At 38.7% G+C, this 27,748-nt stretch overlaps 1 protein-coding gene across 1 annotated transcript in view; it reads left to right on the forward strand.

Moving 5' to 3' along the window:
* vcp (valosin containing protein) overlaps nt 1-8,524 on the forward strand; it is a 79,212-nt gene extending 70,688 nt beyond the window's left edge. The window contains exons 15-17 of the mRNA XM_087989506.1: nt 2,523-2,674; nt 2,787-2,941; nt 7,983-8,524. Of these exons, the coding sequence (XP_087845632.1) occupies nt 2,523-2,674; nt 2,787-2,941; nt 7,983-8,088 (413 nt within the window). The 3' untranslated portion in view covers nt 8,089-8,524. The remainder of the gene's footprint in view (nt 1-2,522; nt 2,675-2,786; nt 2,942-7,982) is intronic.
* Nucleotides 8,525-27,748: the final 19,224 nt, after the last annotated feature.

The raw sequence follows: 27,748 nt of genomic DNA on the forward strand, positions 1-27,748 counted from the left end.
AGCTTGAAGAGGAGAAGCTTGATTTTTTTTTCCCTTTCTGACTTTTTTCCTAGTCCTTGAAATCTACCACTAATCTTTGATAAATTGCAATGTACCTTTCAATTTGATACTTCCTTTTTAAAGATTAGATTTCGACAGATGCCTCCAAGTATTTCTTTCTCCAGAGGATAAATCTTCACTTAGTAAATACCTTCTTAAAAGTCTGCCGATGCACTTCCACTATACTACCTTTTAACATAGGTTCCCAGTTGACTTTGACCAGCTGAGCTTTTATGCGATTATAGTGAATGTTGGTCTAAAACAGCGACTTTACAATAACTCTTCAAGCTGAGCATATAAGTCTGCGATTGTTTTGGTTGCTGTTGCCTAGAGGCTCCTTTACCATATTGTTCTTGATTCTTCTATTTGCTTGCTTTCATGTCTCTAGAAAAATCTGCTCCCTGATTGGTAGCGCATATAATCAAAGAACTTGTCTTTGAAACTCTTCATCAACTCATTTCTTAGAAACTGAAAGAACTGTGAATGCTATAAAACAGAAACAGACGTTGCTGGAATAGCTCAATTCGAAGTAAGGGTCACCGGACCCAGAATGCTAACTGATTTCTCTTCACATATGCTGCCAGTCCTACTGAGTTTTTCCAGCAACTTCTGTTTTTATTACTCATTTTTTAGGTTGCCTTTTCCAATCTAATTTGTGTAGTCTACATGTGGATTAAAGTCACTCATGATTCTTGCAGTTCCTTTCTTGCCCACCCCATTTGTTCCTGTATAGTCTGTCCTGTTAATGTCGCTCACATCTGAGGGCTTATAGACTAATCTCACAAGTGTCTTATTACTTTTCTATTTCTTATTCTCCATCTGATTCTACGTATTGCTATTTTGAGCTAAGATCATCACTCACTACTACTAATGATATCCTGAGTTGATAATCTGTCTCATCTTTTCCTTGCTGCTTGTCTTTTTGAAATGTCAACTCTCCCCAGTATTTAGGACCCAGCTGTGCTCTCAGGTTATACATGCTTATTTCTGACTATGCTAACAATTCACCAGTTTTGTTATGAGTGCTGCATATGTTCAAATGCAGAACCTTTAATTCTGTTGTTTGTTTTTACCATTTTTGCAATGTCTGATGTTATTTGCTGCTACGCTGTTAAATTTGTGCTCGATCTCCTGTCCTTTCCTGTATCATTGCCCAAATTACAACCCAGTTCTATTATCTTGTTTCTCTTTGATTTACCACACTTCCTCTTATAGTCCTAGTTATACAATTCATAAGAGTACTGGTCCCAACACCGATTTAAAAACTGATCCAGTGGTACAGAACTCATGTTTTCCCCAGTATTGAAGTCAGTGCCATGAACTGAAATCCATTTCTCTCTCGTCTTTGTCATGCATTTATCTCTGAACTTATTTATCCTGTGTCCAATTGTTCATGACACAGGTGACAATTCAGAAATGATTGCCTTTTGAGATGTTGCATTCTAATTTGCCCTTAACTGCTCTTGCTCTCTTAGCCGAATCTCTTCCTTAGTTGTAACACAGTTACAATTTCTTTTTGAGATATAAGCAATACTCAGCAGTTTGTCTAATAAGCTAATAGTTAATATTCTTCTACCAGCAATTTACATTTGCTAAAATCATCCAAGTTTTAAAATGTAACTGAGCAAAATACCCACCAATGAATTAACTACCTGTTCTCCTTTGTGATGTCAGAAGGTGGTCAGTCCCCTATGAAATCAGACTGTTCTGCCTTGGGATCCCCCTCTTGACTACTCTAGGTGTTGTTGACTACTTTTTTTTTCTTGCTCCCTTCACTAACTGTTTGGCTAATCAATGTACAAGAAGTTTGGCATAACTTCTCTGCTTTTCAGTTCAATCCCTCTAGAAATAAACCGGAGTTACTGTATTTGATTTGCACAGTATCTTTTATCTTCTTACCAACCTCCTTGCCACTGTGATTTGTGTGCTAGTCCTCCCACACCCATGGGCCTATGTACCTCATTAAGATGCTTTTCGAAGAAATACTTCTTTTCGCCAAAATGTCAGACCTCTCATGTATCTATATAGATTTTCATGATCCTGGTTTTCAGAATTTTTTTTAATAGCAGATGTTTGATACGTCACCTTGCCATCCTGTTTGTGGTACATGGATTTCAACTTTTAATAGTGCATGTGCTTTAAGGCTATTCTTGCTTAAGTTTTTTTTTCCCAAATAAAGTGCATCGGGTATGAGGAAATTGTGAGCATATAATGGTCATTTTTAAGATATGATTACTGGTATTTCATTATTGAGAAATGCATTCTATTGAGCTTTTAGCTTATCAACTTGCAAGTGTTAACTAAGAAACTGAACCTTAACTAGGATTATTTTGAGATGCTTGTTGATGTAGGAACTTCATCTTTATTTGGGGATCTAAATTCTGTGTTCATTTGCCAAACTATATCATTAGCTTTGCAGTTATTTGCATTCATGGCAATTTTGTTCATGCTGTAATGTCCCATGAATGTCACTTTGTAGGAAGTTGACTTGGAGTATTTGGCTAAGACCACCAATGGATTTTCTGGAGCTGATTTGACTGAAATCTGTCAGCGAGCCTGTAAACTTGCAATCAGAGAATCGATTGAAAGTGAAATCAGACGAGAACGTGAAAGACAAGGCAATCCTTCAGCTATGGTAGGTGCTCCGTTATCAGTAACTACTGTACTAATGAAATATTAAATATCTGCTTTTATTTATTCCAAACCTGTTAGTGACTGATTAAAATACATAATGGCTTTAAATGCAGGAGGTTGAAGAAGATGATCCAGTTCCTGAAATACGAAAGGACCATTTTGAGGAAGCTATGCGCTATGCACGCCGATCTGTCAGTGATAATGATATTCGAAAATATGAAATGTTTGCACAAACACTGCAGCAGAGTCGTGGATTTGGCAGTTTCAGGCAAGTATTTTTGTATTCTTTTTGCTTGAGGTATGGCATGTAAGAAACTCCGGGGTAAAAACAATGACTGCAGATGCTGGAAACCAGATTCTGGATCAGTGGTGCTGGAAGAGCACAGCAATTCAGGCAGCATCCGACGAGCAGCAAAATCGACGTTTCGGGCAAAAGCCCTTCGTCAGGAATGAAGGGCTTTTGCCCGAAAGGTCGATTTTGCTGCTCGTCGGATGCTGCCTGAATTGCTGTGCTCTTCCAGCACCACTGATCCAGAATGTAAGAAACTCCCCTGGTGCACAGTAAAAGCTTTTTACAAATCTACAAATGATGTAGTTATATAGAGTCATAGATATGTACAGCATGGAAACAGACCCTTCAGACCACACCGACCAGATATTTTAAATTAATCTAGTCCCGTTTTCCAGCACTTGGGCCATATCCTTCTAAACCCATCCTATTCATATACCCATCCAGATGCTTTTTAAATGTTGTAATTGTACCAGCCGACTCCACTACTTCTGGCAGCTCATTCCATACACGCACCGCCCTCTAATTCTGGACCCTTCCACCCCAGGGAAAGTACCTTGTCTATTTACCCTAATCATGCTCCTTATGATTTTAGAAACCTCTATAAGGTCACCCTCAGCCCTTGATGCTCCAGGGAAAACAGCCCTAGCCTCTTCAGCCTCACCCTATGTAGGTGATGGTCATGCATGACAAAAATAAACTACTTGTATGCTGGTTTGCTTTTGTTGAACAAATAACTTTAATTTCCATTGTTGATTCTTTGGAAAACGTTGATGTTTTTTTCCTTGCATTCAATGTTTGTGATTCTACTTACAGTGCAATTTTAAGATTTCTTCATGTAGATTGTGACCCAATCAATGCCATAATAAATAGGCCCTACCTGCTCCCTGAATCTCCCAGTGACCTCCTGTCACTGCTTCATTTAGATCAGCTATGGTCTTAGTAAATGTTGGAACAGACCAAGGGACATACCTATAAGTAGATTAGAATCTTAAATGCATGGCTAAAAGATTTATTCATTGACACCAATTCTGTGAAAAGAGGGAACAGTTCTATTTAAATGCATCTGGGACCAGTGGCAATACCTACAGTACATTATACTTTCAACTATTGGAATGACTTGAGGGAGAGTTCGGGAAATGGAAGATGATAAATAGAAAAAGGTTCAGACTGTGAATCACGAGCAGATTGCCTTATGTAGAAAGCCTAGCTTGTTTAGCTTGTATCTTTTTGCGTTTAGATGAATCATAGGTGACTTAACTAAAACATATTGAGAATACCTGATTAACGAACATCCAACTTTGAAAGCTTGTACTTATTAACGCAGTCGCAATATTTGTAATTTTAAAGATCTGACATAAGAACATTTCTTGTACTTAGAGACATCTGCTGTTCTGCATTGTGTTCCAACTTGCATACAAATTGATTTGCATACGAACTACAGAACAGAACATGTTCGTAGCCCATGGACTACCTATATAAGATCCTGAATGGACGAATCGAGTGGATGTTGAAAGGATGTTTCCTCTTGTGGAAGAATCTAGAACTACGAGTGATAGTTTAAAAATAAGGGAGAGTCCATTTAAAACTGAGTCTTCGGAGTTCCCTTCCTCAAAAGGCGCTGGATGTAAAATCTTTAAATAATTTTAAGGTAGAGTAGATAGACTCTTGATTACCAAGATGATGAAAGATTATCAGATGTACAGATTGTAGAGTCGAGATTAAAATCTGACCAGCCACGATCTTATTGAATGGCAGAGCAAGCTCGAAGTGTCGAGTGGCCAGCTCTTGTTCCTTATTCATGTGTTTGCATCTCCTTGAAGCACTTTTTTGTTTTTAAAAAAAAAAGCAATAATTCCATTTGATTAGTTATGGAAGCTTGATTGTAGTGTGATCAAGGTTAGGAACTAAATTTTGAGAATTTTCTTTTGGATGGGGAAAAAGGCAGAAGCTGTAATATTAAAGTGTGGTCTCAAAACAACATCTAGTGTTCTTAATATGAAAATTTAAAACTCCGTATGGATGGAGATCAGATCAAAAATCCATGCTCTGCTAGTTTTAAAAGTGGGGACAAAGTAGATTTCAAACTACATGAAGTTAGTTAGTTTGTTGTCATCCATCTTTCATGGCTTGATGTGTTGACCTGATTTTGTTGGTTGTGGAATTACTTGTCTAAGTCTGTTGTATGATTAGCATGTATTTATTTTTGTTGCTTCTTCATGTTGTACTTCATTTTTGGGTATCTTTTGACCACTTCCTGGATTACTTGGCCTGCAGTCCTCATCGAACCCCTGGCTTGATTATCGGTTGAGGGTCATGAGGTTACAGATTACAATAAAATTAGAATTATGCTGTTGGTCATTGACCTAAATCATAGATTCCTAGTTTTGATTCAGTAGATTTTTTTCTGGCTCATTGTGAGGCCAGAATTTTGTTTCCATGGTGTGTGATGGTCACTGCTACTAGTCATCTCCATTGGTTTCAATTTCCACACTGGTCAAGATTACCATGAAGGATTCTTCTCAACCTCTCCCTTTGCCTGAGGCATGGTGACCCTCAGGTTGGATCTCCACTAGTCACCTCTGTCTAATGAGAGAGCAGCCCTGTCGTTTGGTAAGACTATCGCAACTTTTACTCTCTTCGAGAGACGAAACCTATGACATGTAGAATTAAGGTTGTAGTTTAATACGCTTTTCCTTCATGGTAATTTTGTTTACCTGCCACAGGTGCAGTCTAGCAACAATGTTCTTCAGGTTTCAGCCAGCTTTGCCATTAGTGGTTGTTACTGAACTACACTTGTTGATGGTTCTTGAAATCCTTCGTCCCATGTACATTCTGGGTCCTTGCTATCCTCATTGGTACTTCCAAGTAAAGCTCATCATGAAGACATTCTGATTCATTAGTTAACAGTGGATGATAATCAGCACCTTTTTCTTACCAATGTTTGACCTAATGCAATGGGATTTGGAGTCCACCTTTGTGGTGGGAGAGAGGGAAGAGGCAGTGGATTTATGGTAATGTCACTGCACTATAAATCTCGTCACAGACTAATGGTTCTCTGGATGTGCATTTGAATCTCCCCATGACAGTAAATTTCTGACTCTACTTCAAGGCCCAACGCATTAACTTTGGTTTCTCTCAACTGCCACCACAGCTGCTGAAATTCTCCAGTTTTGTTTTTTGTTTGTTACATGATCGCAATTGGCTTTTAATTCCAGATTGTTGTTGAAGTCAATTTCACCACCTGTCTTAACAGGATTCAAATGCACATCTCAGAACCATTAATCTGACCCTCTGAATTTCCTAACGAAGGGTCACTGACCTGAATTTTTCTAGCAATTTCTATCTTTATTTCAGATTTCTTTGATCATGTAACCATTGTCAATTGTTGTAAATACCTCTCTGGTTCACTCATGTCTTTTCTGGAAGGTAATCTCTTATCCTTACCTGGTTTGGCTTATGTATCGCTCCAGACTGCAGGAATGCCCTTAGCTGCCTTCTGAATTAACCTTCATAAGCCATACAGTAAAGAGCAGTTGAAGATGGGTAATCAATGCTAGTCTTGCCAGTGACGCAATCCCTGAGAGAGAATTAAATAAAACACCCAAAGTGAATTTAGTCAGGGAGTAGACTACTGCACCATCAGATAATGAATTTGTCCTACCATTGGGATCTTTCAGAGATTGTGAAGTAATCAGAAGAGGGGCTTGGCAGGATAGTTGTTGAGAGGAGATCTCTTAACTGGGTGGTCTTGATATGGGGTTCAAATAACAAATCAATGAAATGTGCTTGTGTGGCTTTGCTTACCTGCAGTCAAAGGTGCCGGGAGTATGTTAGAAACATAGAATGGTTACAGCACGGAAAAAAGCTATTTGATCCGTTGTGCCAGTGTAACTTCTGTGCAAGAGCAACTTGCCGAGTCTCACTAACCCACACTTTCCTCAAAGCATTGCATGTTTTTTCTTTTGACTGTTTGTCTATAACCCTGCAAATCTTTCCCTTCTCAACCTGTTTCAATACATTTTTCTGTTCAGATAATTATCTAATTCCCAGAAGCCAGCACTGAATCGGCCTAAACCACATACATACTGAAGCAATGCTTTTCAGATCCTCCTCACTTAAGCCTGTAAGACACGGGAGCAGAAAGAGGTCATTCAGCGCATCAAATTTGCTCTGCTATTCAGTGAGATCACAGCTGATTTGATAATCCTCAACTGTGTTTTCCTGCCATTTTTCCATAATCCTTGATACCCCTTACTGACTAAATATCTGTCGATTTCCGCCTTGAAAATACTTAATGACCCAGCCTCAACAACATTCCGTGGTAAAGAATTTCACAGGTCACTGCCCTCTGAGAGAAGACCTTGCTCATCTCTCCCCGCATTCTGATATTATGCTCACTGTTCCTAGACAATCTCATCAAGTCTTCTAACAATCTTGTATGTTTCAATAAAGTCACCTCTCATTCTTCTCCATTACAAGTACAGGCCCAATCTACTTGATCTGTCCTCTTAAGACAGTCCCTCCGTACCTGGTATCAACCCAGTGTACTTTTTTTGGGTTGCCTCCAATACTAATGTATTTTTCTCCAGGTAACAGACCCAAAACTGTTCACAGTATTCCAGGTAGGACTAATGCTACATGTAGTTTTAGCAAAACCTGCCTACCTTTACATTTCATTCCCTTTGAAACAAATTCCAAGGTTCCCAAAATCTGCCAGTTTCATAGCTTTCTACAGTCTCTCTCAATTTTAAGTAATATTCAGCTCCCCTATTTTTGCTGGGAAATCTTACATTATTTTCCACCTACCAAGTTTTTTTTGTCCACTAACTCAGCCTGTCTGTCTGTAGTTTTTAGTTTAAATGTAGCAATGTTTGTTTTGGGTAAATTAAAATCATACCAAATCCTAATTTACCTGTAATTTTATCAAGTAGATATGAGTAGCATCGATCCGTTGCAGTATTTTTTGGTACTAAAATAGATTTTGACATTAAGTTTACATTGCCTCTACTACTTTCAGATTCCCATCTAGTAGTCAAGCTGGTGCAGGACCAAGCCAAGGAACTGGAGGAGGAAGTGGAGGAAACATGTTCAGTGAAGACAATGATGATGATCTGTATGGTTAAACATACATTGTGGACCAAATTTTACCAGGCCAAGTTGTACAATTTCCATTTCTTGGACTGTTGCTCTTCCCTCACCCCCAAACCTCCCCCACTCCCATCCCACCCCTTCAGTCCAGTCAGAGAAGCATGTGCAGCTTTCAATAATCTGGTTACAGGGGTTTCTTCTAATGAACCTATTCTTGATGTTGGATGTGAAGTTAACTGTTAAATCACTGCAGAGTAGTCAATGACTACCTTCTGGGAAACTTCTGTTCAAATTGATGAAGCAGCTTTTGCAGTGAGTATAACTGTAGCCTGAAAAAAAAACACAATGCTTATGGAACTTCATTTTTTTTATTTCAGTAGGTGACATGATAAATGTATAAGTTTGAAGAGATGTTAAGGATCTTAATATGAACTGATAATAAAATCTGAATTGTTGCACCTCTAATAAGAATTGTGTGTTGCCTGAATTTTATACTGCATTTTCAGGGTAAGGTATCCAATTGGTTCATAAAATGATTTTGTCCAGTGGTTATAATTTTTGATCTTGTGTAGAGTATTACTTTTGACCTCTAATGGAGCAGTAGCCATTAATGGCTCTTAAACTGCAAAAGAATTGGGAGAGATTTTGTGGTATAGTAAAAATACATTTAATTCTCTATTGCATGCTTAACATGCTAAGCAGAACAAATGATAATATTTATTAACAAAATCTATTTTTAAACCATTGTGTGGTTATTTACAATATTTTATCAAATTACTTAAATTAGCAGAATTTATCTATTTATTTGCAAATAAAACTAGTTTGGTATGCAGTAGTCTGGTAAACTCCATTGAAACAATTGCCAATGTCTGAATTAAGATTTTTCATTTAAAAGACACTAATAGAATCTAAGAATTATTCAATTGATTTATTACATGAAAATGCAAAATCTTAATCTGGATTCCATTTGCATTCCCATTTTTTGGAATAATTTAGTTTGCACCAGAGATGAGCCTTTTAGCTGGTTTTGTTAATGTTTCACTGAAATGCTCTCCGTCAGCCTCCACTGTTCGTCCCTCCAGTGTTCAAAACTCTTAGTACCCTTTCCCATTCATTTGTTGCCACAGTGATCTCTAATGACCTGCCATCTCTTTACATCTGGATTCAAAATCCTTATCTTTTTTTTTAATGATAAGCAAGATTTCTGTCGCATGACTGGTGAATTTACAGCGGAACCACGATTATCCAAATGAGATGAGCGGGCACTTTTTTTCTGGATAATTGATTATTCGGATAATTGATTTTCAGCTTAAACAGCTAAAAATACTGATTTAATGCCGTGCTCTACTGGAGAATTTGTTTAAATCTATAACTTTAATGAGTCTGTCATTTAAACAAACTGATCTTTGCAGTCTGCAAATTACAGGTTAAAATGAGAAGAACTAAACCCAAAACAATGAAATCGCAGCATTAAACAAAATCCCAAACTGCTTCTTTGATCACAAGACCATTTACAGTATTGGTTTCCAGGACGTTCTTGGCCTTTTTTTAAATTAACAGCCCGGTAAAGTGCCTTGAATACTGCAATTGCTATGTAACAACCCTTACCTAAAAAATATCCAGTTGCTGATGCTTGAGTTGCTTGTGTTTCTTTGTTTTTGCCAGCGTTTTCACCTCTTCAGTACAGATAATCGAATACACTTACCTTTTCGATGTAACACTTTTGTGGGACCTTGAAATCTTTTTCAGATAATCACGGTTCCTCTATAGCAGTGGAGAGGAGGAAGCTTTTCCTTGCCTTTTATGATTTCAAGAAATTAGATTAGATTACATTACAGTGTGGAAACAGGCCCTTCAGCCCAACAAGTCCACATCGACCTGCCGAAGCACAACCCACCCATACCCCTACATTTACCCCTTACCTAACACTACGGGCAATTTAGCATGGCCAGTTCACCTGACCTGCACATCTTTGGACTTGGGAGGAAACCGGAGCACCCAGAGGAAACCCACGCAGACACTGGGAGAATGTGCAAACTCCACACAGTCAGTCGCCTGAGGCGGGAATTGAACCGGGGTCTCTGGCGCTGTGAGGCAGCAGTGCTAACCACTGTGCCACCGTACCGCCCACAAATGTATTTATTCACCTGATTGGTACATGAACTGCCATTTGCTCAGTGTCTGTAGTGCCTGCAATGTATACTAGCTGCAAGGTGTAAGGCAGCAAGTTGTGTGGTTTTTTGACAGCAGTTTGACAAGCCTGCATCTTCCATTAAAAGAAGGGCAAGGGCACCAAGAACGTGTGAAGATAATCGCTTCCCAAGTTGGACAAGTCCAATAGTTCCTCCGTCTCTGCATAGAAAGAATTACTGCAGTTCAAGAAGGTGATCACCATATTCTCAAGGGAAACTGTTTATATATGGGCTTGCTTAACTCATAACTTTGAATGCTAGATTAAATTCTGACAGTTAATTACAAACCTAGTAGTTTGGAAGTTTGATTTTTATCATTGTTTACTTTGTGGGAAATCCAGTGTTTCTGTGTGTGTGTGTGTGTGTAAATATATATATATTACACACAGCAACAGGGGAATCCATATGGTCAACATGGGATCTGTTCCTTCTTCATTCTTCGTTTCTGAAGTCAGCAGCGTATGCTGCAGTAAAATGTCAGAGTCCTGAATGGTATTTTGAATTATGCGGCAATAGTTTGACATTAATTGACTTACAGTAATTCAACATTTCCTCTGCATTCAAATACAAATGCTGTACGCAAAATTTGGCAGTCATCAAAATGAGTGAAAAGTGCAAGGATAATGATTAAGATGAAACTGAAAATGAAATTAACAACTTAATCTTGTTTGAGATTCATATTCAGCTGGAGCTCCCCCTGCACATGCGCGCGCACACACACACACACCCCAAACACTTCCCAATTTGGCTTAAAACCTTCAAATTGAGCAATGTCAGTGCTGAGGATATTAGTAATTCCTTCCATTTAGTAACTTCTAATTTGATAATAGTATAGCCAGTTGCAGTTTTCAAGAAAAAAGATGGGTCGAGATGAGATGTAAATGGAACCCATGCTTACAAATGTTGGGAATAATGGGGAGGCAAGGGTGGAATTGGGGTCCAAGTTGATGGGTTTTTCTAGTTCATCCAAGATCATGAAGTGAAACAAATATAGTCATTAATGTACCAGGAAAATAATAGTGAGTGTTACGACACAGCGGTAAACCCCTCTGCTAATTAAACCAAACACGCTGAAAAGCTCACCTCGCTTAATAATCTGTTAAAGTATGAGTAACAGAGAACAACCCAAATTCCACTATTTAACAAAAATACCAATTTCATTCTTTAACGCTAAAAGGGAACATCAAACAATAACTATTTACAACTCTAGGCCTCATTTCTCTTAAAGATTTGTTATCTAAATTTACAGCAACTTTAATTTTCAAAACCAGACAGTGTCAATCTTCTGTAGATCACCCTGGGTCGTCTTTGGTCTTCTGCAAAAATGTATCATATGAAAAAGATACCTTTTGACAGAGTGTGGTGAATAGCAGTCTTTCAATGGCAGTTGGTGTTCTTTCTGGCTAACTATCCAAAATGCCTGCTTTTATGTTCCAACCATCGGATCGTCTCGTTGGTTCGATGTTGTCAAAACAGTAAAGTTCAAATTCAGTTGGGTTTTAGTATTTTGGGGCATAATTTAAATTCAAATGGTGGTCAAAACAACCGAGGTATCTAGTTTACAGCCAAATGTTACATACTTTCAGTTTTCTAGTACATTGAGACTACGAGTCAGTCACATGGCAGTTGCCTGCAAACTCTCACTGCCAAAACACTCTTCACACTCTTAAAGGTACAGTGTATGTCTTCAACTTCATAACACCTCCCCCCTCAAGGAAAAAAGAACCATCATAATGAAAACATTACTTCATTTTTTTTCCTAATTCTTAATCCTATTACCATGAAATGCATAGGGCATTAACCTAAGCTCGTATTAACTTCTGCACACATACATAAAACATTGGTATCTGTTCAATCTTATCTATATTTTATCCGTTAACTTCGCGATAACTCATCTGCTAACACATTCTTACGCGACATGTATGATTTGTAAATTAAAAGTCTGTAATGTAAGACTCCAACAAAATAGTCTCATTCTTGTTTTCAAGTTGCTCCAAGAATGTAAGAGGATTGTAATCCATGTACACAACCGTCTCTGACACATTGTTCGTCGCATAAACATTAAAATGTTGTATGGCCAGTACCAAACTCAGTAATTTCTTTTCGATCGTAGAGTATTTTTTTCTGGTGGGTGTTGAGTTTCTTTGAAAAGTAACCAACTGGCAGTTTAATTCCATCATCTTCCTCTAGCAGTACAGTTCCAACTCCTATGTCACGAGCATGGATTGCAACTTTGAAGCATTTCAAAACGTTTGGTGTAGCTAAAACTGGTGTGGTGGTTAATACTGCTTTTAAATCGTTAAATGCCTCCTGACACTGTCCACTAAAATTGTGTGGTGTTCTTCAGCAAATCTGTTAATGGTGCCACTACGCTGCTGAAGTTTGGAACAAGCTTCCCATAGAATCCGTTTAGTACCAAAAAATCAAAGCGCCTCTGTCTTTGAGGTTGGTCGTAGAAATTCCTCGATAGTTTTCGTCTTTGTGTTCCTTGGGGTCAACCTTACGTAACTGGTGTTATGTCTGAAGAGCGTCACCTCTGCCTTCGCAATTTCTGTTTCTTTTAAGTTTGTTACCAGTTTTGCTTCTCTTAATTGTTCAGAGAGCTCTGCCAACTGTATCATGTGATACAGTATCATGTGATACATGACTCACTACATTGTCCGAATAGACTGCAGGGTTTGTTCATGCGTCTTTGGAATGTGGCGGGTGAGTTCTTCATTCCAAAGGGCATCACTTTGAATTGATATAGCCCATTTGGAGTTGCAAATGCAGAAATTTCTTTCACTTTCTCTGATAATGCATAGTTATTGGTAGAACTTTAAAGTCAAACCTTGTTATGTAACTGGCTTGTCCAACTTTCTCTCTACAGTTCTCCAATCTTGGTATTGGGTATGGGTCTGGTTTTGTTATGGCATTGACCTTCCAATAGTCTATACAAAATCACTGAGTCCTGTCACGTTTGGGAGCTAACACGATCGGTGAACTCCACTTGTTCTGACTCAGTTCAATGATATCTTTGTTGAGCATCGCGTCTACTACTTCTATCCGGATCTATGTGGCTTTGAAAAGATTAAGTCTGTACTGGTGTTGTTTTATCAGAAAAGCATTCCCTACTTCTGCCTCATGCACAATAGCATTAGTCCTCTGCAACTTATTCCTGCATATGTCCTCTTACTGCTGCAAAAAAACTTTTCAACTGTGTTCTTTGCTCCTGAGACAGCTGACCTATCCCACTCTTCAAGGACTTCCTCATTGTTTAACGTAGTTTGAGGCACAGCAAACTCCATAACATCTCTATTTGATTCCTCACTGCAGGGCAGTAACTAGCATCTATTTCTCCAGTTTATTATCTCTATTATAATAAAGTTTCAACATACTCATCTGACATACGCGATATAGTTTTTTCCAATCTGGCATCTTTACCAGATAGTTTACTTGACTTCACTTTTTCTTAATTTGATAGGGGCCACTAAACCTGGCTTTGAAGGGATTCCCTATCGCTGGTAACAGTACTAATATATCATCCCCACAGGAAAATGTCAGTCTGAGTTTTTATCTGCTATCTGCTTCATTCTATGCTGTGCCCTATCCAGGTGCTGTTTAGCTAACTCATAACGTGGAAATTAAATCCCCCGATTTAATCTCTCCCTCACCTCCGATACATAATTCAAGTGCGAGATCTCCGACTTTGGTCCTGTCAATTTCTCTTTAATTTAGTCCTTTGAGGACTAAACACTTCTGCCTGATCCTCTGCCTATTCAGGCTTTTCCTGCACCATTACATTAAACAGGGTGTCCACTAGCTGAACCTCAACTCCTTCATCTTTCTCTTTAGTTTTTGCTTTGTGCTGTGATTTATGATAGTGGGATCTTGTTACAACACAGTCGGGGCAAGTTCCAAAGTATTTTTGTTTTAACTTCTTCAGTTCCCTGGTCTTCCTTGGGCTTCTCCACAACAATAGGTGTCAGTCCCACCTTGGATCCTGCTAAATGGTTCCCAAGAACAAATTGTATTCCTGGAACTGACACTCTGTCAACCACCTCCCCCCACCTTATTCCAGTTCCAACCTTCCAACTCGGCACGATCGTCATGACCTGTTCTACCTGTCCATTTTCCTTCCCACCTATCCTCCCATCTTTCCAGCACCACACTCTCACTCTGCCAATCGCTCCCACTGTTTTATCCCCAGTCTTAAGTTAGCACTCCAACCTGATCTTACATTGGGGAATGCTAAATTTATACCTCAAATTATCCCACTCTCACATAACAGGTCAGAGAGTGCAAATTCGCTCATCTCATTAGCAGAGATGGGTTAGATCCTGTATCTCTCAAAATTAAACTTCCTTCCCTTCTCCCCGTTGTACTTTCTGAGTAAACTTTACCCACAGAGGCGAATTCTTTCTAGAGATCAGGTATTAACTACATACAAAGCCCCTGCCTCGGCCATGCACTCTCCTGCAGCTTCTCAACTTCGTTGGGGTTTCCTTTACTACTTTTACTAATGCCCTTTTCTCACTGCCCTTCTTTATTGACCAGCACTGTGACTTTACGTGTCCCACTTTACCACCGTGGAAACGCCTGAGGCCTTTCACCTCCTTTTCACCCTCTTGGGCTTCTTTTCTAACCTGTGGTAAACTATTACCAGTGTTCCCTACTCTGTTTTGTAGTGTAGGTTCTCCTCTTTTCCCAATTTCTATCCCTAACAGGATGGAATTCTTGCTGGAAGCTAAACTTTGCCTTATGCCTCAATGTATATTCATCTGCCATCTCTGCTCCTCTTCTTACTACTTAAATTTACTGTTCATCCATGTGAATTCTTATCATCTCTGGAAGTGAGTTTTTAAACTCCTCCAGCAGAATAATATCTCTTACAGCCTCATAGGTACAGGCCTTTAAAGATAGATAAGACCTATCTATCAAAATTACTATGTTTAATTGTTTTGAATTTAACCTGATTCCTTCTTTATTTCTGAACCACTGTCTGTACTCTTCTGGTACCAATTCATAAGCACTTAAAATAGCTTGTTTGACATCTTCATAATCTCTCGACCCCTCATCTGACAGTGCTGCAAATGCCTCACTAGTTCTGCCTACCAGTTTAAACTGAATTAGCATTACTCAAGTCCTCTGACCACTCCATCTGCCTAGCCAATTTTTCAAATTAAATAAAGAAGAATTCAATATCTTTCTCATCAAAGTGTGGCAGTGTTTTAGCATACTTGTATATATCACTACCTTCTGTCTCCATCTCCATCCTGTTAGCTTGACTTTGCTGTGTCGCATCTTACGAGTTCAAAATCTCTCTCCATTTCTTTCTTTTCTCCCTTCTCTCACCCTTGCTTTGCGCGCTCTTTGCTCAGCTAAGAATCTTCTCTCTCCTCTCTCTGTCCCTTTTCTTTTTCCTGTCTTTGTTCTCTTTCTCTCCCTTTCTTTATCTTCTAACTACATTTTCCTCAATTGTAATTGAAGTTTTTCTAACTCTATTGCACTTGTCTGTTTCTCTGACACACCGAAGTGCTTCAATTTTCCAGTACATGCAAAACCTCACTGCCAAAACAGCCTTCACTCTTTCTTAAAGGTACAGTATGTGCCTTCAACTTCATCACATGAGGGAGGGCACCAAAGTGGGATTGGAATAAAAGATGTTCTGCATTCTCTAATGACAAGGCAGGCATATTTAGGTCTTAAATAAGTTCCCGGAGCAAGTTTTTTATTTGAGGGAAGGGTGTGGATTTCAGAAAATTGAGAATATGGATTCAAGATTTGTGTTTATTCATGTAGAGAAGGCTATTGAGAATAACTGGGGCCTAGTTGGACCTTTATCCAACAAAGCAACTGCCTGATTCAGGATTGAAGTGTAAAGATTGAGCATCTTTCATTAAAGGACACTGCTGGTCAGGCATATGTTAAACTTTAGAGGGTGATAAAGTTATGAAAAATGTTTCCCCTTGGCAATGTGGCTGCAATCATTTGGCAGGGTTGTACCCTCTGGCATGTAAACCAATTGACATTTGGTTCCAGACGTTGCAGTGGCAGGTGAAATTAGAAGGATCATAGGTTGTTGTCGTAGATGAGAAAAGACTGGACAAGGATAATATTGAGAAAAAAAATAAGTTCTATTAAGTCTACTTGGCTTGAACTTAAAAATTGCACAACACCAGGTTATAGTCCAACAGGTTTAATTGGAAGCACTAGCTTTCGGAGCGACGCTCCTTCATCACAATCACCTGATGAAGGAGCATCGCTCCGAAAGCTAGTGTGCTTCCAATTAAACCTGTTGGACTATAACCTGGTGTTGTGATTTTTAACTTTGTACACCCCAGTCCAACACCGACATCTCCGAATCATGGCTTGAACTTATAATTCCGCTCAGTCTTGTTTGCAGATAATAGGAAGAAGGTGGAAGTAGTGTGACATTGGGGAGTGGGGTGGAGGGGTCAATAAAGTCTGAGTCCATAAGAGAGGAAGTTTGTCAAGGCAATAAGGTCTGTGACCATAACAGCAGCTTGATGTTTGGAGTTGAGGTCTGGGGTGCTAAAAAGTGTATTAAACAGTTGGCATATGGAGACTATATACACAAATTCGGTAATGGTGGAGAAACTGGCTGAGTGGTTTTGTCTTTAAATTTGTAGAGAGAAATTTTTTTTGTCAGTTCCATGATTTTTTTATTCCCTAATAAAAATTATGTTCTTTTGTCTTTATCCTTATTCACTTTCAAACTGAATATACAGCAACATACAATCAGCAGAGATCTACATTAGTTTTGCATCATTCTGGAAGGGCAATATAGGGTTTGATTTATTTGTAGATTCTGACAAAATAAATTTGTGAAGTGCATTGCTGGGAGAATCTTGTTTTTTGTGAGCCATGACTGGCTCTTTTTCAGTTCTTCAGTTTATGCTTCTGTGGAACTGCTACAGGACCTATTTGTAATTCATATCACCAACATAGTCTTATGGAACCTTTTGGAAAATATACTGTGAATGAACAAACTTGCATTATGTTGACTTTCACAGCTAATTAATATTAATTTTGAAGACTGAAGGAGAAACCATTAACATTTGTACACAGTCCCACAAACAATAGTATGATAATTAGTCATGAGATAGTGGAATTGGTTTTGGCTTACACTCTTATTTGCATTGTCAAAAATATTTATTTGTGAAATAATTGGATGAATGGTTATATATGGTGATATATGCACATAATATAACGAAAAGCTAAGCTTGCTGATCATGAAGTTTGATTTATATTAGAACAAAGAAGTAAGGCAGAAGGACATGCACTTTGGCCCTCCAAGCCTGTGCCGATCGTCATGCTGTAACTAAACTGAAAAACAAACCTGCCGTTATCTGGTTTGTATCCCCTCTGTTCCTTCCCTATTCACTTACCCATCCAGATGCCTCTTAAATGTCGCCAACATGCTTGCTTCCACCACCTCTTCTGACAGTGTGTTCTAGGTCCTATCAATCTCAGCTTGAAAAACCACTTTTGCACATCTCCCATAAACTTTCCCCTCTTACCTTGTAATTGAAATTTCAACCCTGGGAAAAAAGCCTCTGACTATTCACCCTGTCTATGCGCCTCATAATTTTGTGGACCTCTATTAGGTCTCCTTTCAGCAGCCATTTTTCCAGTGAAAACAGCCCTAGTCTTTTTTAACCTTTCCCTATATACAATGCCCTCGAGACCAGATAACATCTGGTGAAAATTTTCTGCAGTCTCTCCAATGTTTCCATATCCTTCTGGTAGTGTGGTAACTAAAACTGTGCACAATACTCTACATGTGGCCTAACAAGGATTTTATATAGTAGCAACATGGTTTGCCTAATCTTGTACTCCACGTCTTGGCCAATGAAGGCAAGAATGCCATATGCTGCCTTAATCACCTTGGCCACCTGTTGCTACTTTAAAGGAACTGTGGATCTGCACACCCACATCTGTCTATATGTTAATGTTCCTAAGGGTTCTACCATTTACAGTATAATTCACACCTAAATTTGATACTCCAAAATGCATCACTTGCCATTAAGCTCCATCTGCTATTTCTGCGCCCAAATTGCCAGTCCATCTATATTCTGTTGTATCCTTTCACAATCATTGGCACTGTCAGCAACTCCACCAATCTTTGTCATCAGCAAACTTACTAATTAGACCACCCACATTTTCCTCCAGATCATTTGTATATACTACAAGCAACAGAGGACCTAAGACTGATTCCTGTAGAACACCACAAATTACTAGTCTACATTCTGGAAAACACCCTTCCATAACTACCCTGTCTTCTATCACCAAACCAGCTTTGTATCCATCTAACCGGCCTACCCGAATCACACATAATTTGAGTTTTTGTATCATTCTTTCATGTGGAACTTTATCGAAGTCTATATAAACTACATCCACAGCTCTTCCCTCATCAATTATTCTTGTCACTGCTTCAAAACATTCAATCAGGTTGGTAAGACATGATCTTCCCCATATAAAACCATGCTGTCTGTCACTAACTAGTCCATTTTCTTCCAAATGTGCAAATAGCTTGTCCTTCAGTATCTTCTCTAAGAGCATCCCCACAAAGCACATCAGGTTTGCCGGTTGAATAATTTCCTGGATTATCCCTGCTTCCTTTCTCAAACAAGGGGCCAACATTGGCTAATCTCCAGTCCTCTGGAACCTTGCCTATGGACAGAGGATGTAAAGATATCTGCCAGTACCTGTTATTTATTCCTTTGCCTCTTGCAATAACCTGAGGTAGACTCCTGACCCTGGGGACTTGTCTACCGTAATGCAATTTAGGATGCCCAAAACAACTTCCTTCAATATATTAATATTCTCTAGAGTATTCATGCACTCATCCCTGATCTCAACTTCAGTCATGTCCTTCTCAGTGATTACTCCACTTCCTGTGGCTCCAATTATCCAAAGTTAAATTACAGAAAAATCTGAACTTATTACCTAGGCATTGTCAGTAGAAACATTTCCCAATTAGATGTTGGGAAAACGTAAATCTTTGTCGATAGTTCCTTCCATTAACTCTCACCATCTACTATATCCATTCCTTAAGTACTGCCTGACAATGAACCAGAATATTTGACCCAATTTGAGCTTTCAACCCTATTTCTCTTCACTAAGATTGCAAACTTCTGTTCTTTTTGTTCGTTCATGGCATTTGGCTGTGCCACATTTACTGCCCATTCTTAAATGCCACTAAGAAAGTAATGGTGAATTGTCTCCTTGATTTGTTCAGTTTGTTTTGGTTCACCCGCATTGCTTATTGTGAGGGAGATCCAGGATTTTGGCCCAGTGACACCAAAGGACTATTGATATAAGTAACAGAACAGAGAAAATAGGAACAGGAATAGGCCATTCAGCCTGCAAACGTGCTCTGCCATTCAATATGATCACAGCTGATCATCCACCTTGGTAGACTTTTCCTGCTTCTCCCCTTTGATCCCTTTAGCCATGAGAACTATTTATTTTTCTTGAAAACATTGTGTTTTGGCCTCAGCCGCTTTCTGTGGCAGAGAATCCCCCAGATTCACCATTCACTCGAAGAAGAACTCTCACCCCTCAGTCCTAAATGGCCACCTCTGTATACACAGACTGTGACCTCGAGTTCTGCACTTCCGCTTATCAAAATAATCTTGCATTTATCTTATATAGTCCTGAGATGATATAGGTTTCTATGAGATTCCTCTTGTTCTACCAAATTCCAGTGAATATATTCCTTGCTGATTTTTATACATCAATCCTGCCATCCCAGGAATCAATCTGATAATCCTTTGTTGCATTTCATCCATATCCTTCCTCAGATAAGAGAGACCAGAGCTGTACAAAAATAATACAGGTTTGGTCTCACCCGCATAATTGCAGAAAGACATGTATTCCTATACTCAAATCCTCTCTCCATGAGGGCCCACGTACTATTTGCGGCCTATTGTACCTGCCTGTTTAGATTAGATTTATTAGATTACATTACAGTGTGGAAACAGGCCCTTCGGCCCAACATGTCCACACCGACCCGCTGAAGCGCAACCCCACCCATACCCCTACATTTACCCCTTACCTAACACTACGGGCAATTTAGCATGGCCAATTCACCTGACCTGCACATCTTTGGACTGTGGGAGGAAACCGGAGCACCCGGAGGAAACCCACGCAGACACGGGGAGAACGTGCAAACTCCACACAGTCAGTCGCCTGAGGCGGGCAACTGTCATCAGTTGCTGTTCAAGGACACCTATGTCTCGTTGCACCTCCCCTTCTCCCAATCTAATCATGATTCAGATAATCTGACTCCCTGTTTTTGCTACCAAGGTGGATTACTTGTCCAAATCTCACTGAAGCATCTCTGCACCCTCTTTACAGTTCATTCTCCACCCAGCTTTGTGCAATATGCAAACTTGGAGATATGACATTTATTTTTCTCATCTCAGTCATTAATATAAATTTTGAATAGATGGGTCCAGACACCCATTAGTCACTTGCTGCTGCTCAGAAAATGGCCTATTTGTACCAAGCAGACACTGCCCATTCCTGTCAATATTTTCTAAGTTCTTTGCTATTGAATATTTATAATGCTCTCTAGCTTTTCACGTACTACTGTTGTCAGGCTTAATGATCTCTAATTCCGCTTTTCTTTCTACCTCATTTTTAAATAACAGTTACATTAACTCTCCTCCTAATCCATAAGAACTGTTTGACAGTCTATAAAATCCTGAAAGATGACCACTTCTGCATCCACTATTTCTAGGTCCACTTTATTGAACATTCAGGCCCTGGGGATTTGATGGTCTTTAATGCCATCAATTTCCCAACTTCATTTCCTCACTAACATTCCTCCTTCAGTTCCTCTCCCACAATAGCCCCAAAAATGTTGAAGAACTCATGTTATTTGTGTCCTCCTTTGTGAAGACGGAACCGAAATATGTATTTAATTTGTCCGCCATCTCTTTGTTTCCTGTTATAACTTCCCCTGTTTCTAATTGTAAAAAATCTTTTTCTCTTCACATATCTTTGGAAGCTTTTACAATCAGTTTGTATGTTCCCTGCAAGCTTACTATTGTACTCCAAAGGTGGGGTTGGTTGGGAAAATAATCAATCCATTGTTCTCCAATACTGAAACTATTTTTCAAGTCATGCATTATTCAGTTTCTCTTTCTTCCTTTGGCCTACTTCATAAAGCATCCCAGCTGAGAGCAATTTCAACTGAATGTGCTGATCTTACAAACTGGCTAGTGTCTGTTCTTTCCACCAGTAATTATCTCTGGATAACTTTGCTGTTGAATAGGCAAAGGTGATTGTACATTGAGGAGAAAGTGAGGTCTGCAGATGCTGGAGATCAGAGCTGAAAATGTGTTGCTGGAAAAGCGCAGCAGGTCAGGCAGCATCCAGGGAACAGGAGAATCGACGTTTCGGGCATAAGCCCTTCTTCATAAGCCATTTCCTGAAGAAGGGCTTATGCCCGAAACGTCGATTCTCCTGTTCCCTGGATGCTGCCTGACCTGCTGCGTGATTGTACGTTGCCCCGATGTTATGTCTTTTCAAGCACATCATCTGATAATTAAAATTGCAAATATACTTACCAGAAACAACGTGAGCATGTGAACTGGATGAACCATATTTATCACATCTGTATTTGGTGAGCTATATTCAAAAGTTGACTTCCACCAGATCCAATTTAATCCAACACTTTTGCAAACATTCTTGATTTCAGCCACAATATGGTTAAAGTTCACAACAATAGTTTAATTCAAATGCTGAAGCAGTTAATCCCTGTACTTGTACCTCAAAATAGCAATTTTTTTTTCACAACCTGAGGTTAATCATCCTGAATGATTTCACTGTCTTTGCTGCCAATATTTTATTAAGCAATGCATCTCAAAAATGTGAAGCAACAGTAAATGACCCAATCATTCATACTTGCTTTGCAAAAAAAAAATATTTTCCAAAATTACTTCAAAGCAGAATTAAACCGCATAAAAACTTAGTTTTCACTATAAAATCAAAAACCTGTAGCAGGTGAGGTGAAGTTTCCCAAAGTTTGGACACTTAACCACTCCTTTAAAATTTAATCCAAATTTTCCTCAACTGTGGGTGCAGAATCTTGAATTGGAATGAGTAGTTATACACATATCTTCATATTTCCATGAAACTTAGAAATAATGATCCCTGTACCAGGTTCAGAAGCCAAATTGTCAACTTTGTAAAACTCAGGATTGCTACTCAATTCCTTTTCACTGGCCAGGATGCTTGTAGGTGGAGCAACATTCTAGGACTTTGGCACCACTCAACAAACTTGCTTGTTGATTCCAACTGAATGTAATCTCCACCTGCATCACTAACTAGTATTTACAGCATGCCAAAAGTAGGAATCTCAATGCCACCTTGAATTGATATTAATTCCTCTCCTATGCACAGAAATATTGTGGAAGCAACAATTTACTTTTCAATACATCACCAGCCTGATTTAAACGTTTATTGTCATATTTAAAAGAATCATTCATAAAATGTGGCTGTAGGTGGTGAGACCAGCGTTTGTTGTTCATATCTGATGACCAGAGGCTAGTCAATCATACTTCTAAAAGTCACATCTAAGGCCGTAGATTTCCTTCCCTAAAGGACATTAGTGAACCAGACATTTTTTTACAACAATGGTGTCACCAAGCTAGCTTATTATTAGATCAAGATTTTATTGAATTCAAATTTCACCATCTGTCACTATGGAATTCAAACATGTCTCCAGAACATAAACCTGGGACTCTGGATTACCAGTCACCATCTTCCCTATGATGTGGAGTTAATTTTTGGAAATTCCTCAACAAATCTGATTGAAGCACAGTCATTGAGCAACAACAATTTGAAGTGGCTTATCATTACCTTCTCTGTGTAAATAGGAATGACAAATAAATATAGCTTTGTCAGTGCTGCTTACATCCTGTGATCAATTTTAAAAAGTGTACACATATTATCAAAGCAAATCCCATACACTAAGCTGTGACGAGATGAATGACTGGCCACTCTGCTTTTGATACTGTATACTGTGGGGAAAAATGTAGTTTAGGGGATCAGTAGAACTCCATTGAGTGACATTGAATCACTGGAACATAGACATGCAAGGTCTTGATTTAATGTTTCACCTGAAGTAGACAATTGTTTTGGCAAGAGTGGGAATGGAAAATGTATGTTTTTAGCAACCCATTTGAAGTTTTGGTAATTCACAAATACCAGATCGAATCTAGATACAGTATTTTTAAGAAAATAAATCTGATGAAAAATTATGTTTAAAGGGAAGTGCTGTGAAATTCCATGCTAATGTTTAATTTAATTTTTGCAATGTTAATTATATTCTGACATTACTACATTATATGCCATCATTATTAGTTTACAATAGGATCTTTCTAAAGTTAAATATCAGAATTTTGGTTAATGAGGTACTTATGTAAGTTGCCTTGTAATTTGGTCCCATGATCAACTTCAAGTGGACAGGAGAGAATTTATGATCCTAGCAGCAATGAAAATGAATACTTATTTCCTTTAAAAATGATCCACTTTGTTTCACTGTCTATGTGCCAGGTCTCCACTTTTTCCTTTTATGACTGTTTATACTTAGTGCTGTGAAGGATGTTATGGCATTTTACTTTACAATTATTTTCTCATTTGGTTAGGAAGATGTTCTTTGAGATCAGCAATAGTGCACACAGTACTGTTCTGCATTCAATAGATTCTGCTTGTTTGAAGTCATTCCACTGTGGATAGAAATAATGCAGATTCATTGGTACTTTACAGCCTGAAATTTGGCTATAAGTGCCTTTCTGTAAGAGGTAACTATTGTTTTGTTGTGTGTAGCCAGCAGTCACAGGAATAGATTTGGTCATTGTTTTAATCCTAATATACTGCTAATATATAAAGTGTTTCTGAACTTTTTACTATAGATGAAGAGTTTTACAAGAAACAGAGTTCAAAGTTGGACTGCCATCATGTTGATATATTTATCTGCTATGTGTGCATCTTTTTGAAAATTTACATTCAGATAGCAAGTACAAAATAAAAGCGCAGACATTAAACTAAGGCTAAAACAGTGCTTGGTGGATGGAAAAGGTCACATTTCTTGATTGGTGCTTTGTTGTGTATTGGTATGCACTCTATAAAAAAAGGATAGTTTGGGACCTCCTATTCAGAAACTGGCACAGACCAAACCAAATGAGCTCCAGGAAGGGCAAAGAATATTGAAAGATTAAATAATGCAGCCACTTGATGGGGGTCTGCTTACCCACTGATGGTCTGTCTTTATTCAAGTCAGTGCTGAGTGTATGCAAAGAACTTAAAAACAAAAACTAGCGTGTCAATGTTTTTTTACCAAACATTGTTGGCTCTTCTCCTTTCCATAGATTTTTCTGCAAGTGAAGTTTTAACGTTATAATTAAAGAAATGAAAACTGTTTAAACAAAACAGGGGCGAGTAGAGAGTAGACACTATTTGTATCCTAAGAATAACTATGGGCCTGTGAGAAAGGAGTTATGTCCTCGTGAAGGCAGATTGCATGGAACTACAGTCTGAGGCTGTAGAGGAATGTCCTCGCTTACCATACCTTGTAAATAGTTACATCAATAAAGTTTGTTAAAGTTCACTCATGAGAGTGTAGACTGCACCTTTATACAGGGAGTAGGTTTGGGAGATTATATATTTTTGAATGACCCATTTGAAGCTTTCAAATCCTCCACTTTCCTCCCACAATCCAAAGATGTGCAGGTTAGGTGAATTGGCCGTGCTAAATTGCCCGTAGTGTTCAGGGATGTGTAGGTTAGGTGCAGTAGTTAGGGGTAAATGTAGAGTAATAGAATAGGGGAATGGGTCTGGGTGGGTTACTTTTTGGAGGGTCAGTGTGGACTTGTTCGGCCAAAGGGCCTGTTTCCACATTGTAGGGATTCTATGATTCTATGATTGACAAATGTTTCACACATACCAGATCAAAATTCAGATTTATGATGCTAAGGCCTGATATTAATCCTTCAGTTCATGACTTCAATCTTTTCAAAACTGTTTTCTAATGGCCAAATAATCTGAACTTTCTGCCCATGGGAATCTTCCTGGAGCAGTGTCGGAGAAATTTGCCCGATAAGTTAGAGATCACAAAGCACAGTTCGAAGTGAAATTGAAACAGTTTATTACAAGTGATATAGCTGGAAGAGAAACTGTCTAGGCTGACACAGAACTGACAGCCTGTACAGGTAGATCAGAATTTCTCTTCCCAGAGCTGAGGGTGAAGCCAGTTTTATAATAATGCTGTACAATAAGGCTAATTAGAAATGGGGAAAATACAATGCATCTGGAAATGGAGTAATCTAGTTACAATGATGCTAATTGGAAAAGAGTTATCCAATGAATGTTCTGTTCCTTCACACAATCCTGACAGTATCGATGGTTCCATTCCTCTTCGCAGGTAGGTGTTACTGTCTCCTCTGAAGTGGTGAGGTGCTTCCATTGTCTTATCCTGGGAGCAATGCCCTGGCTGGTGCCTCTGCCTGACCTGCTCTTTGTGTGGCTTTGGTATTGCTGGGTTGTGAAACTGCCCTCAGGGCTTTGGATTCCTGTGTTACCCTGACATTGTTAGTGAGCTTGAAGTGTATTTCCTTGTCTGCGTGGGCTGTTTGGTTTGGCTTGTCAGCCTGCTTGGGCATTCTGGTGTGTTTTTGGTACCGTTGGAAAGTTTTGCTTTTGTGGGGTCATCATGGGTTGACAGAGTGGTAGATCTTTTCCCAGAAGCAGTCATTTAAAATTGATGGCCAGACTTTCTTTCAGGTGTCCTATCTCTAGGCATAATTAATGTGATAAGACACCTCTCCCTGAGTAATTGTCTTGCAATCGTTTAGGTGGTGCTTATTGGAATTATTTCGGAAACAAAACATTGGGTAAGCTTGTGGACTGTACTCTTGACCAACTATCAGGATCCCATCTTGCAATGTTAAATCCAGCCCAACAAGCCGATTCTCAATCTCAACTGTGGTGTGATTGCTCCATTCAAACTCTGCGCGTGATTCCTCATGTTATAATGTTCCTTCCATTTTGTAAACATTTCAGGTGTGCATCTCATCCATCTTTTGAAAAAGTCACAGCTTTACATCCTTCTGCATCACCTCCTGTTATTTAAATGAAAATTTGATGTTGATGCTTGTGTTGATGCTTTTCTTGCCATGTTCAACTGAGGATAAGCAGACAGTCCATTTCCACTACAGTTGCTCTGAACACTGCCAATCTGAAATGCATTTGGCATCCCAGGGTTATTCCCTGTTCCTGAAGCCTTTGTGCAAAACTGGGAACCTTTAATTTGCAAATTCTATTGTTTCTATCAGAGTTCTGGAATGCAACACATTGCTAGTTGCAGATAGTGATTTGTTCTCAAAGCAATCTTGATACACTTCTGGTCTTTGAGTGGAAGGATACAATTTTCTTTTCAAATGGGCTTAGGCTATTGCCCTCAGTTACAGCAAATTTCATTGTGTAGCCTATAGGTGACAGTGACCTCCAGTGTACAATTATGACTGGGTGTTGTTTTAAATTTGTACTTTTTCAATAATAAATATGAACTGCAAGATTGCACCACTCAAGAAAGCAGGTCTGGTAGCAAAAACCAGTTGATTTTTTGTATTATTTTATGTTTTTATCCCTTTTTACTTAAAAAAGTTTAACTTCATGAGATAGCTATAAAATGTCAAAATTGCAAGAATATTAGTAATTCTAGTACAATTGCAAGAATACTAGTTTTTCTTTATTATACATTGCTTTAGGCAGCGCTGTCATAAAAAAACTGCATTTCTCATTTCTCTATTACTGCTACATTTAGAAGCATTCAGTGTTCTTGGTACATAAAAGTGCTTTTATATTTAAAAGGGGACAGCAATACTGCACATTGCTTCAATGTCTCCTGCTGTATCTACTAAACTGGGATTTCATGATTGCCAAATCACACTTTCTATAGAGGTTAAAACAAGATTAAAATTGTGCCTTTTAAAGAAGGATGAATGGGAGTAAGAAAATAAACAAGCTTGTCAGATATCACAAAGGAGATATGATGGCAATCCACAATTCTCCTACTCTGGATTATTCAAATTACAGCAGTTTTAGATAGAACTACCAAAAGTAACATTTGCAGTAATGGTAGCAAATTAGTAATACCACTTGCTGCAACCTCACTAGCAACTGACCTACGTTGTAGGAACTGCACTGACTATGCAGATTACTACAATGCTAACTTTTTATAGTAAGGGATTATTCCAGTCTTGCAGATGACATGTGTCATCCAAATTTCCTCCCTTGAGCTACCTCTCTAATGTGTCTCATGACTAGCTTCAAGGTTCCTACATGGTAGAGCTTGAAAATCCAGGAGTTGGCCATCACTGCCCCAAGCCTGATCTTTGTGTTGTGGGTTGTTGTCTCTTGTTAAGAAGAATATGAATTTTATATATGTTCATTTGTTGCTATGTGATATATTTAACCCAAATATTAA

Source organism: Chiloscyllium plagiosum, unplaced genomic scaffold, assembly GCF_037043375.1.
Source record: "Chiloscyllium plagiosum isolate Xiang-an unplaced genomic scaffold, Cpla_swu_hap1 HiC_scaffold_1, whole genome shotgun sequence".
In the NCBI taxonomy this organism is placed as follows: domain Eukaryota; kingdom Metazoa; phylum Chordata; class Chondrichthyes; order Orectolobiformes; family Hemiscylliidae; genus Chiloscyllium; species Chiloscyllium plagiosum.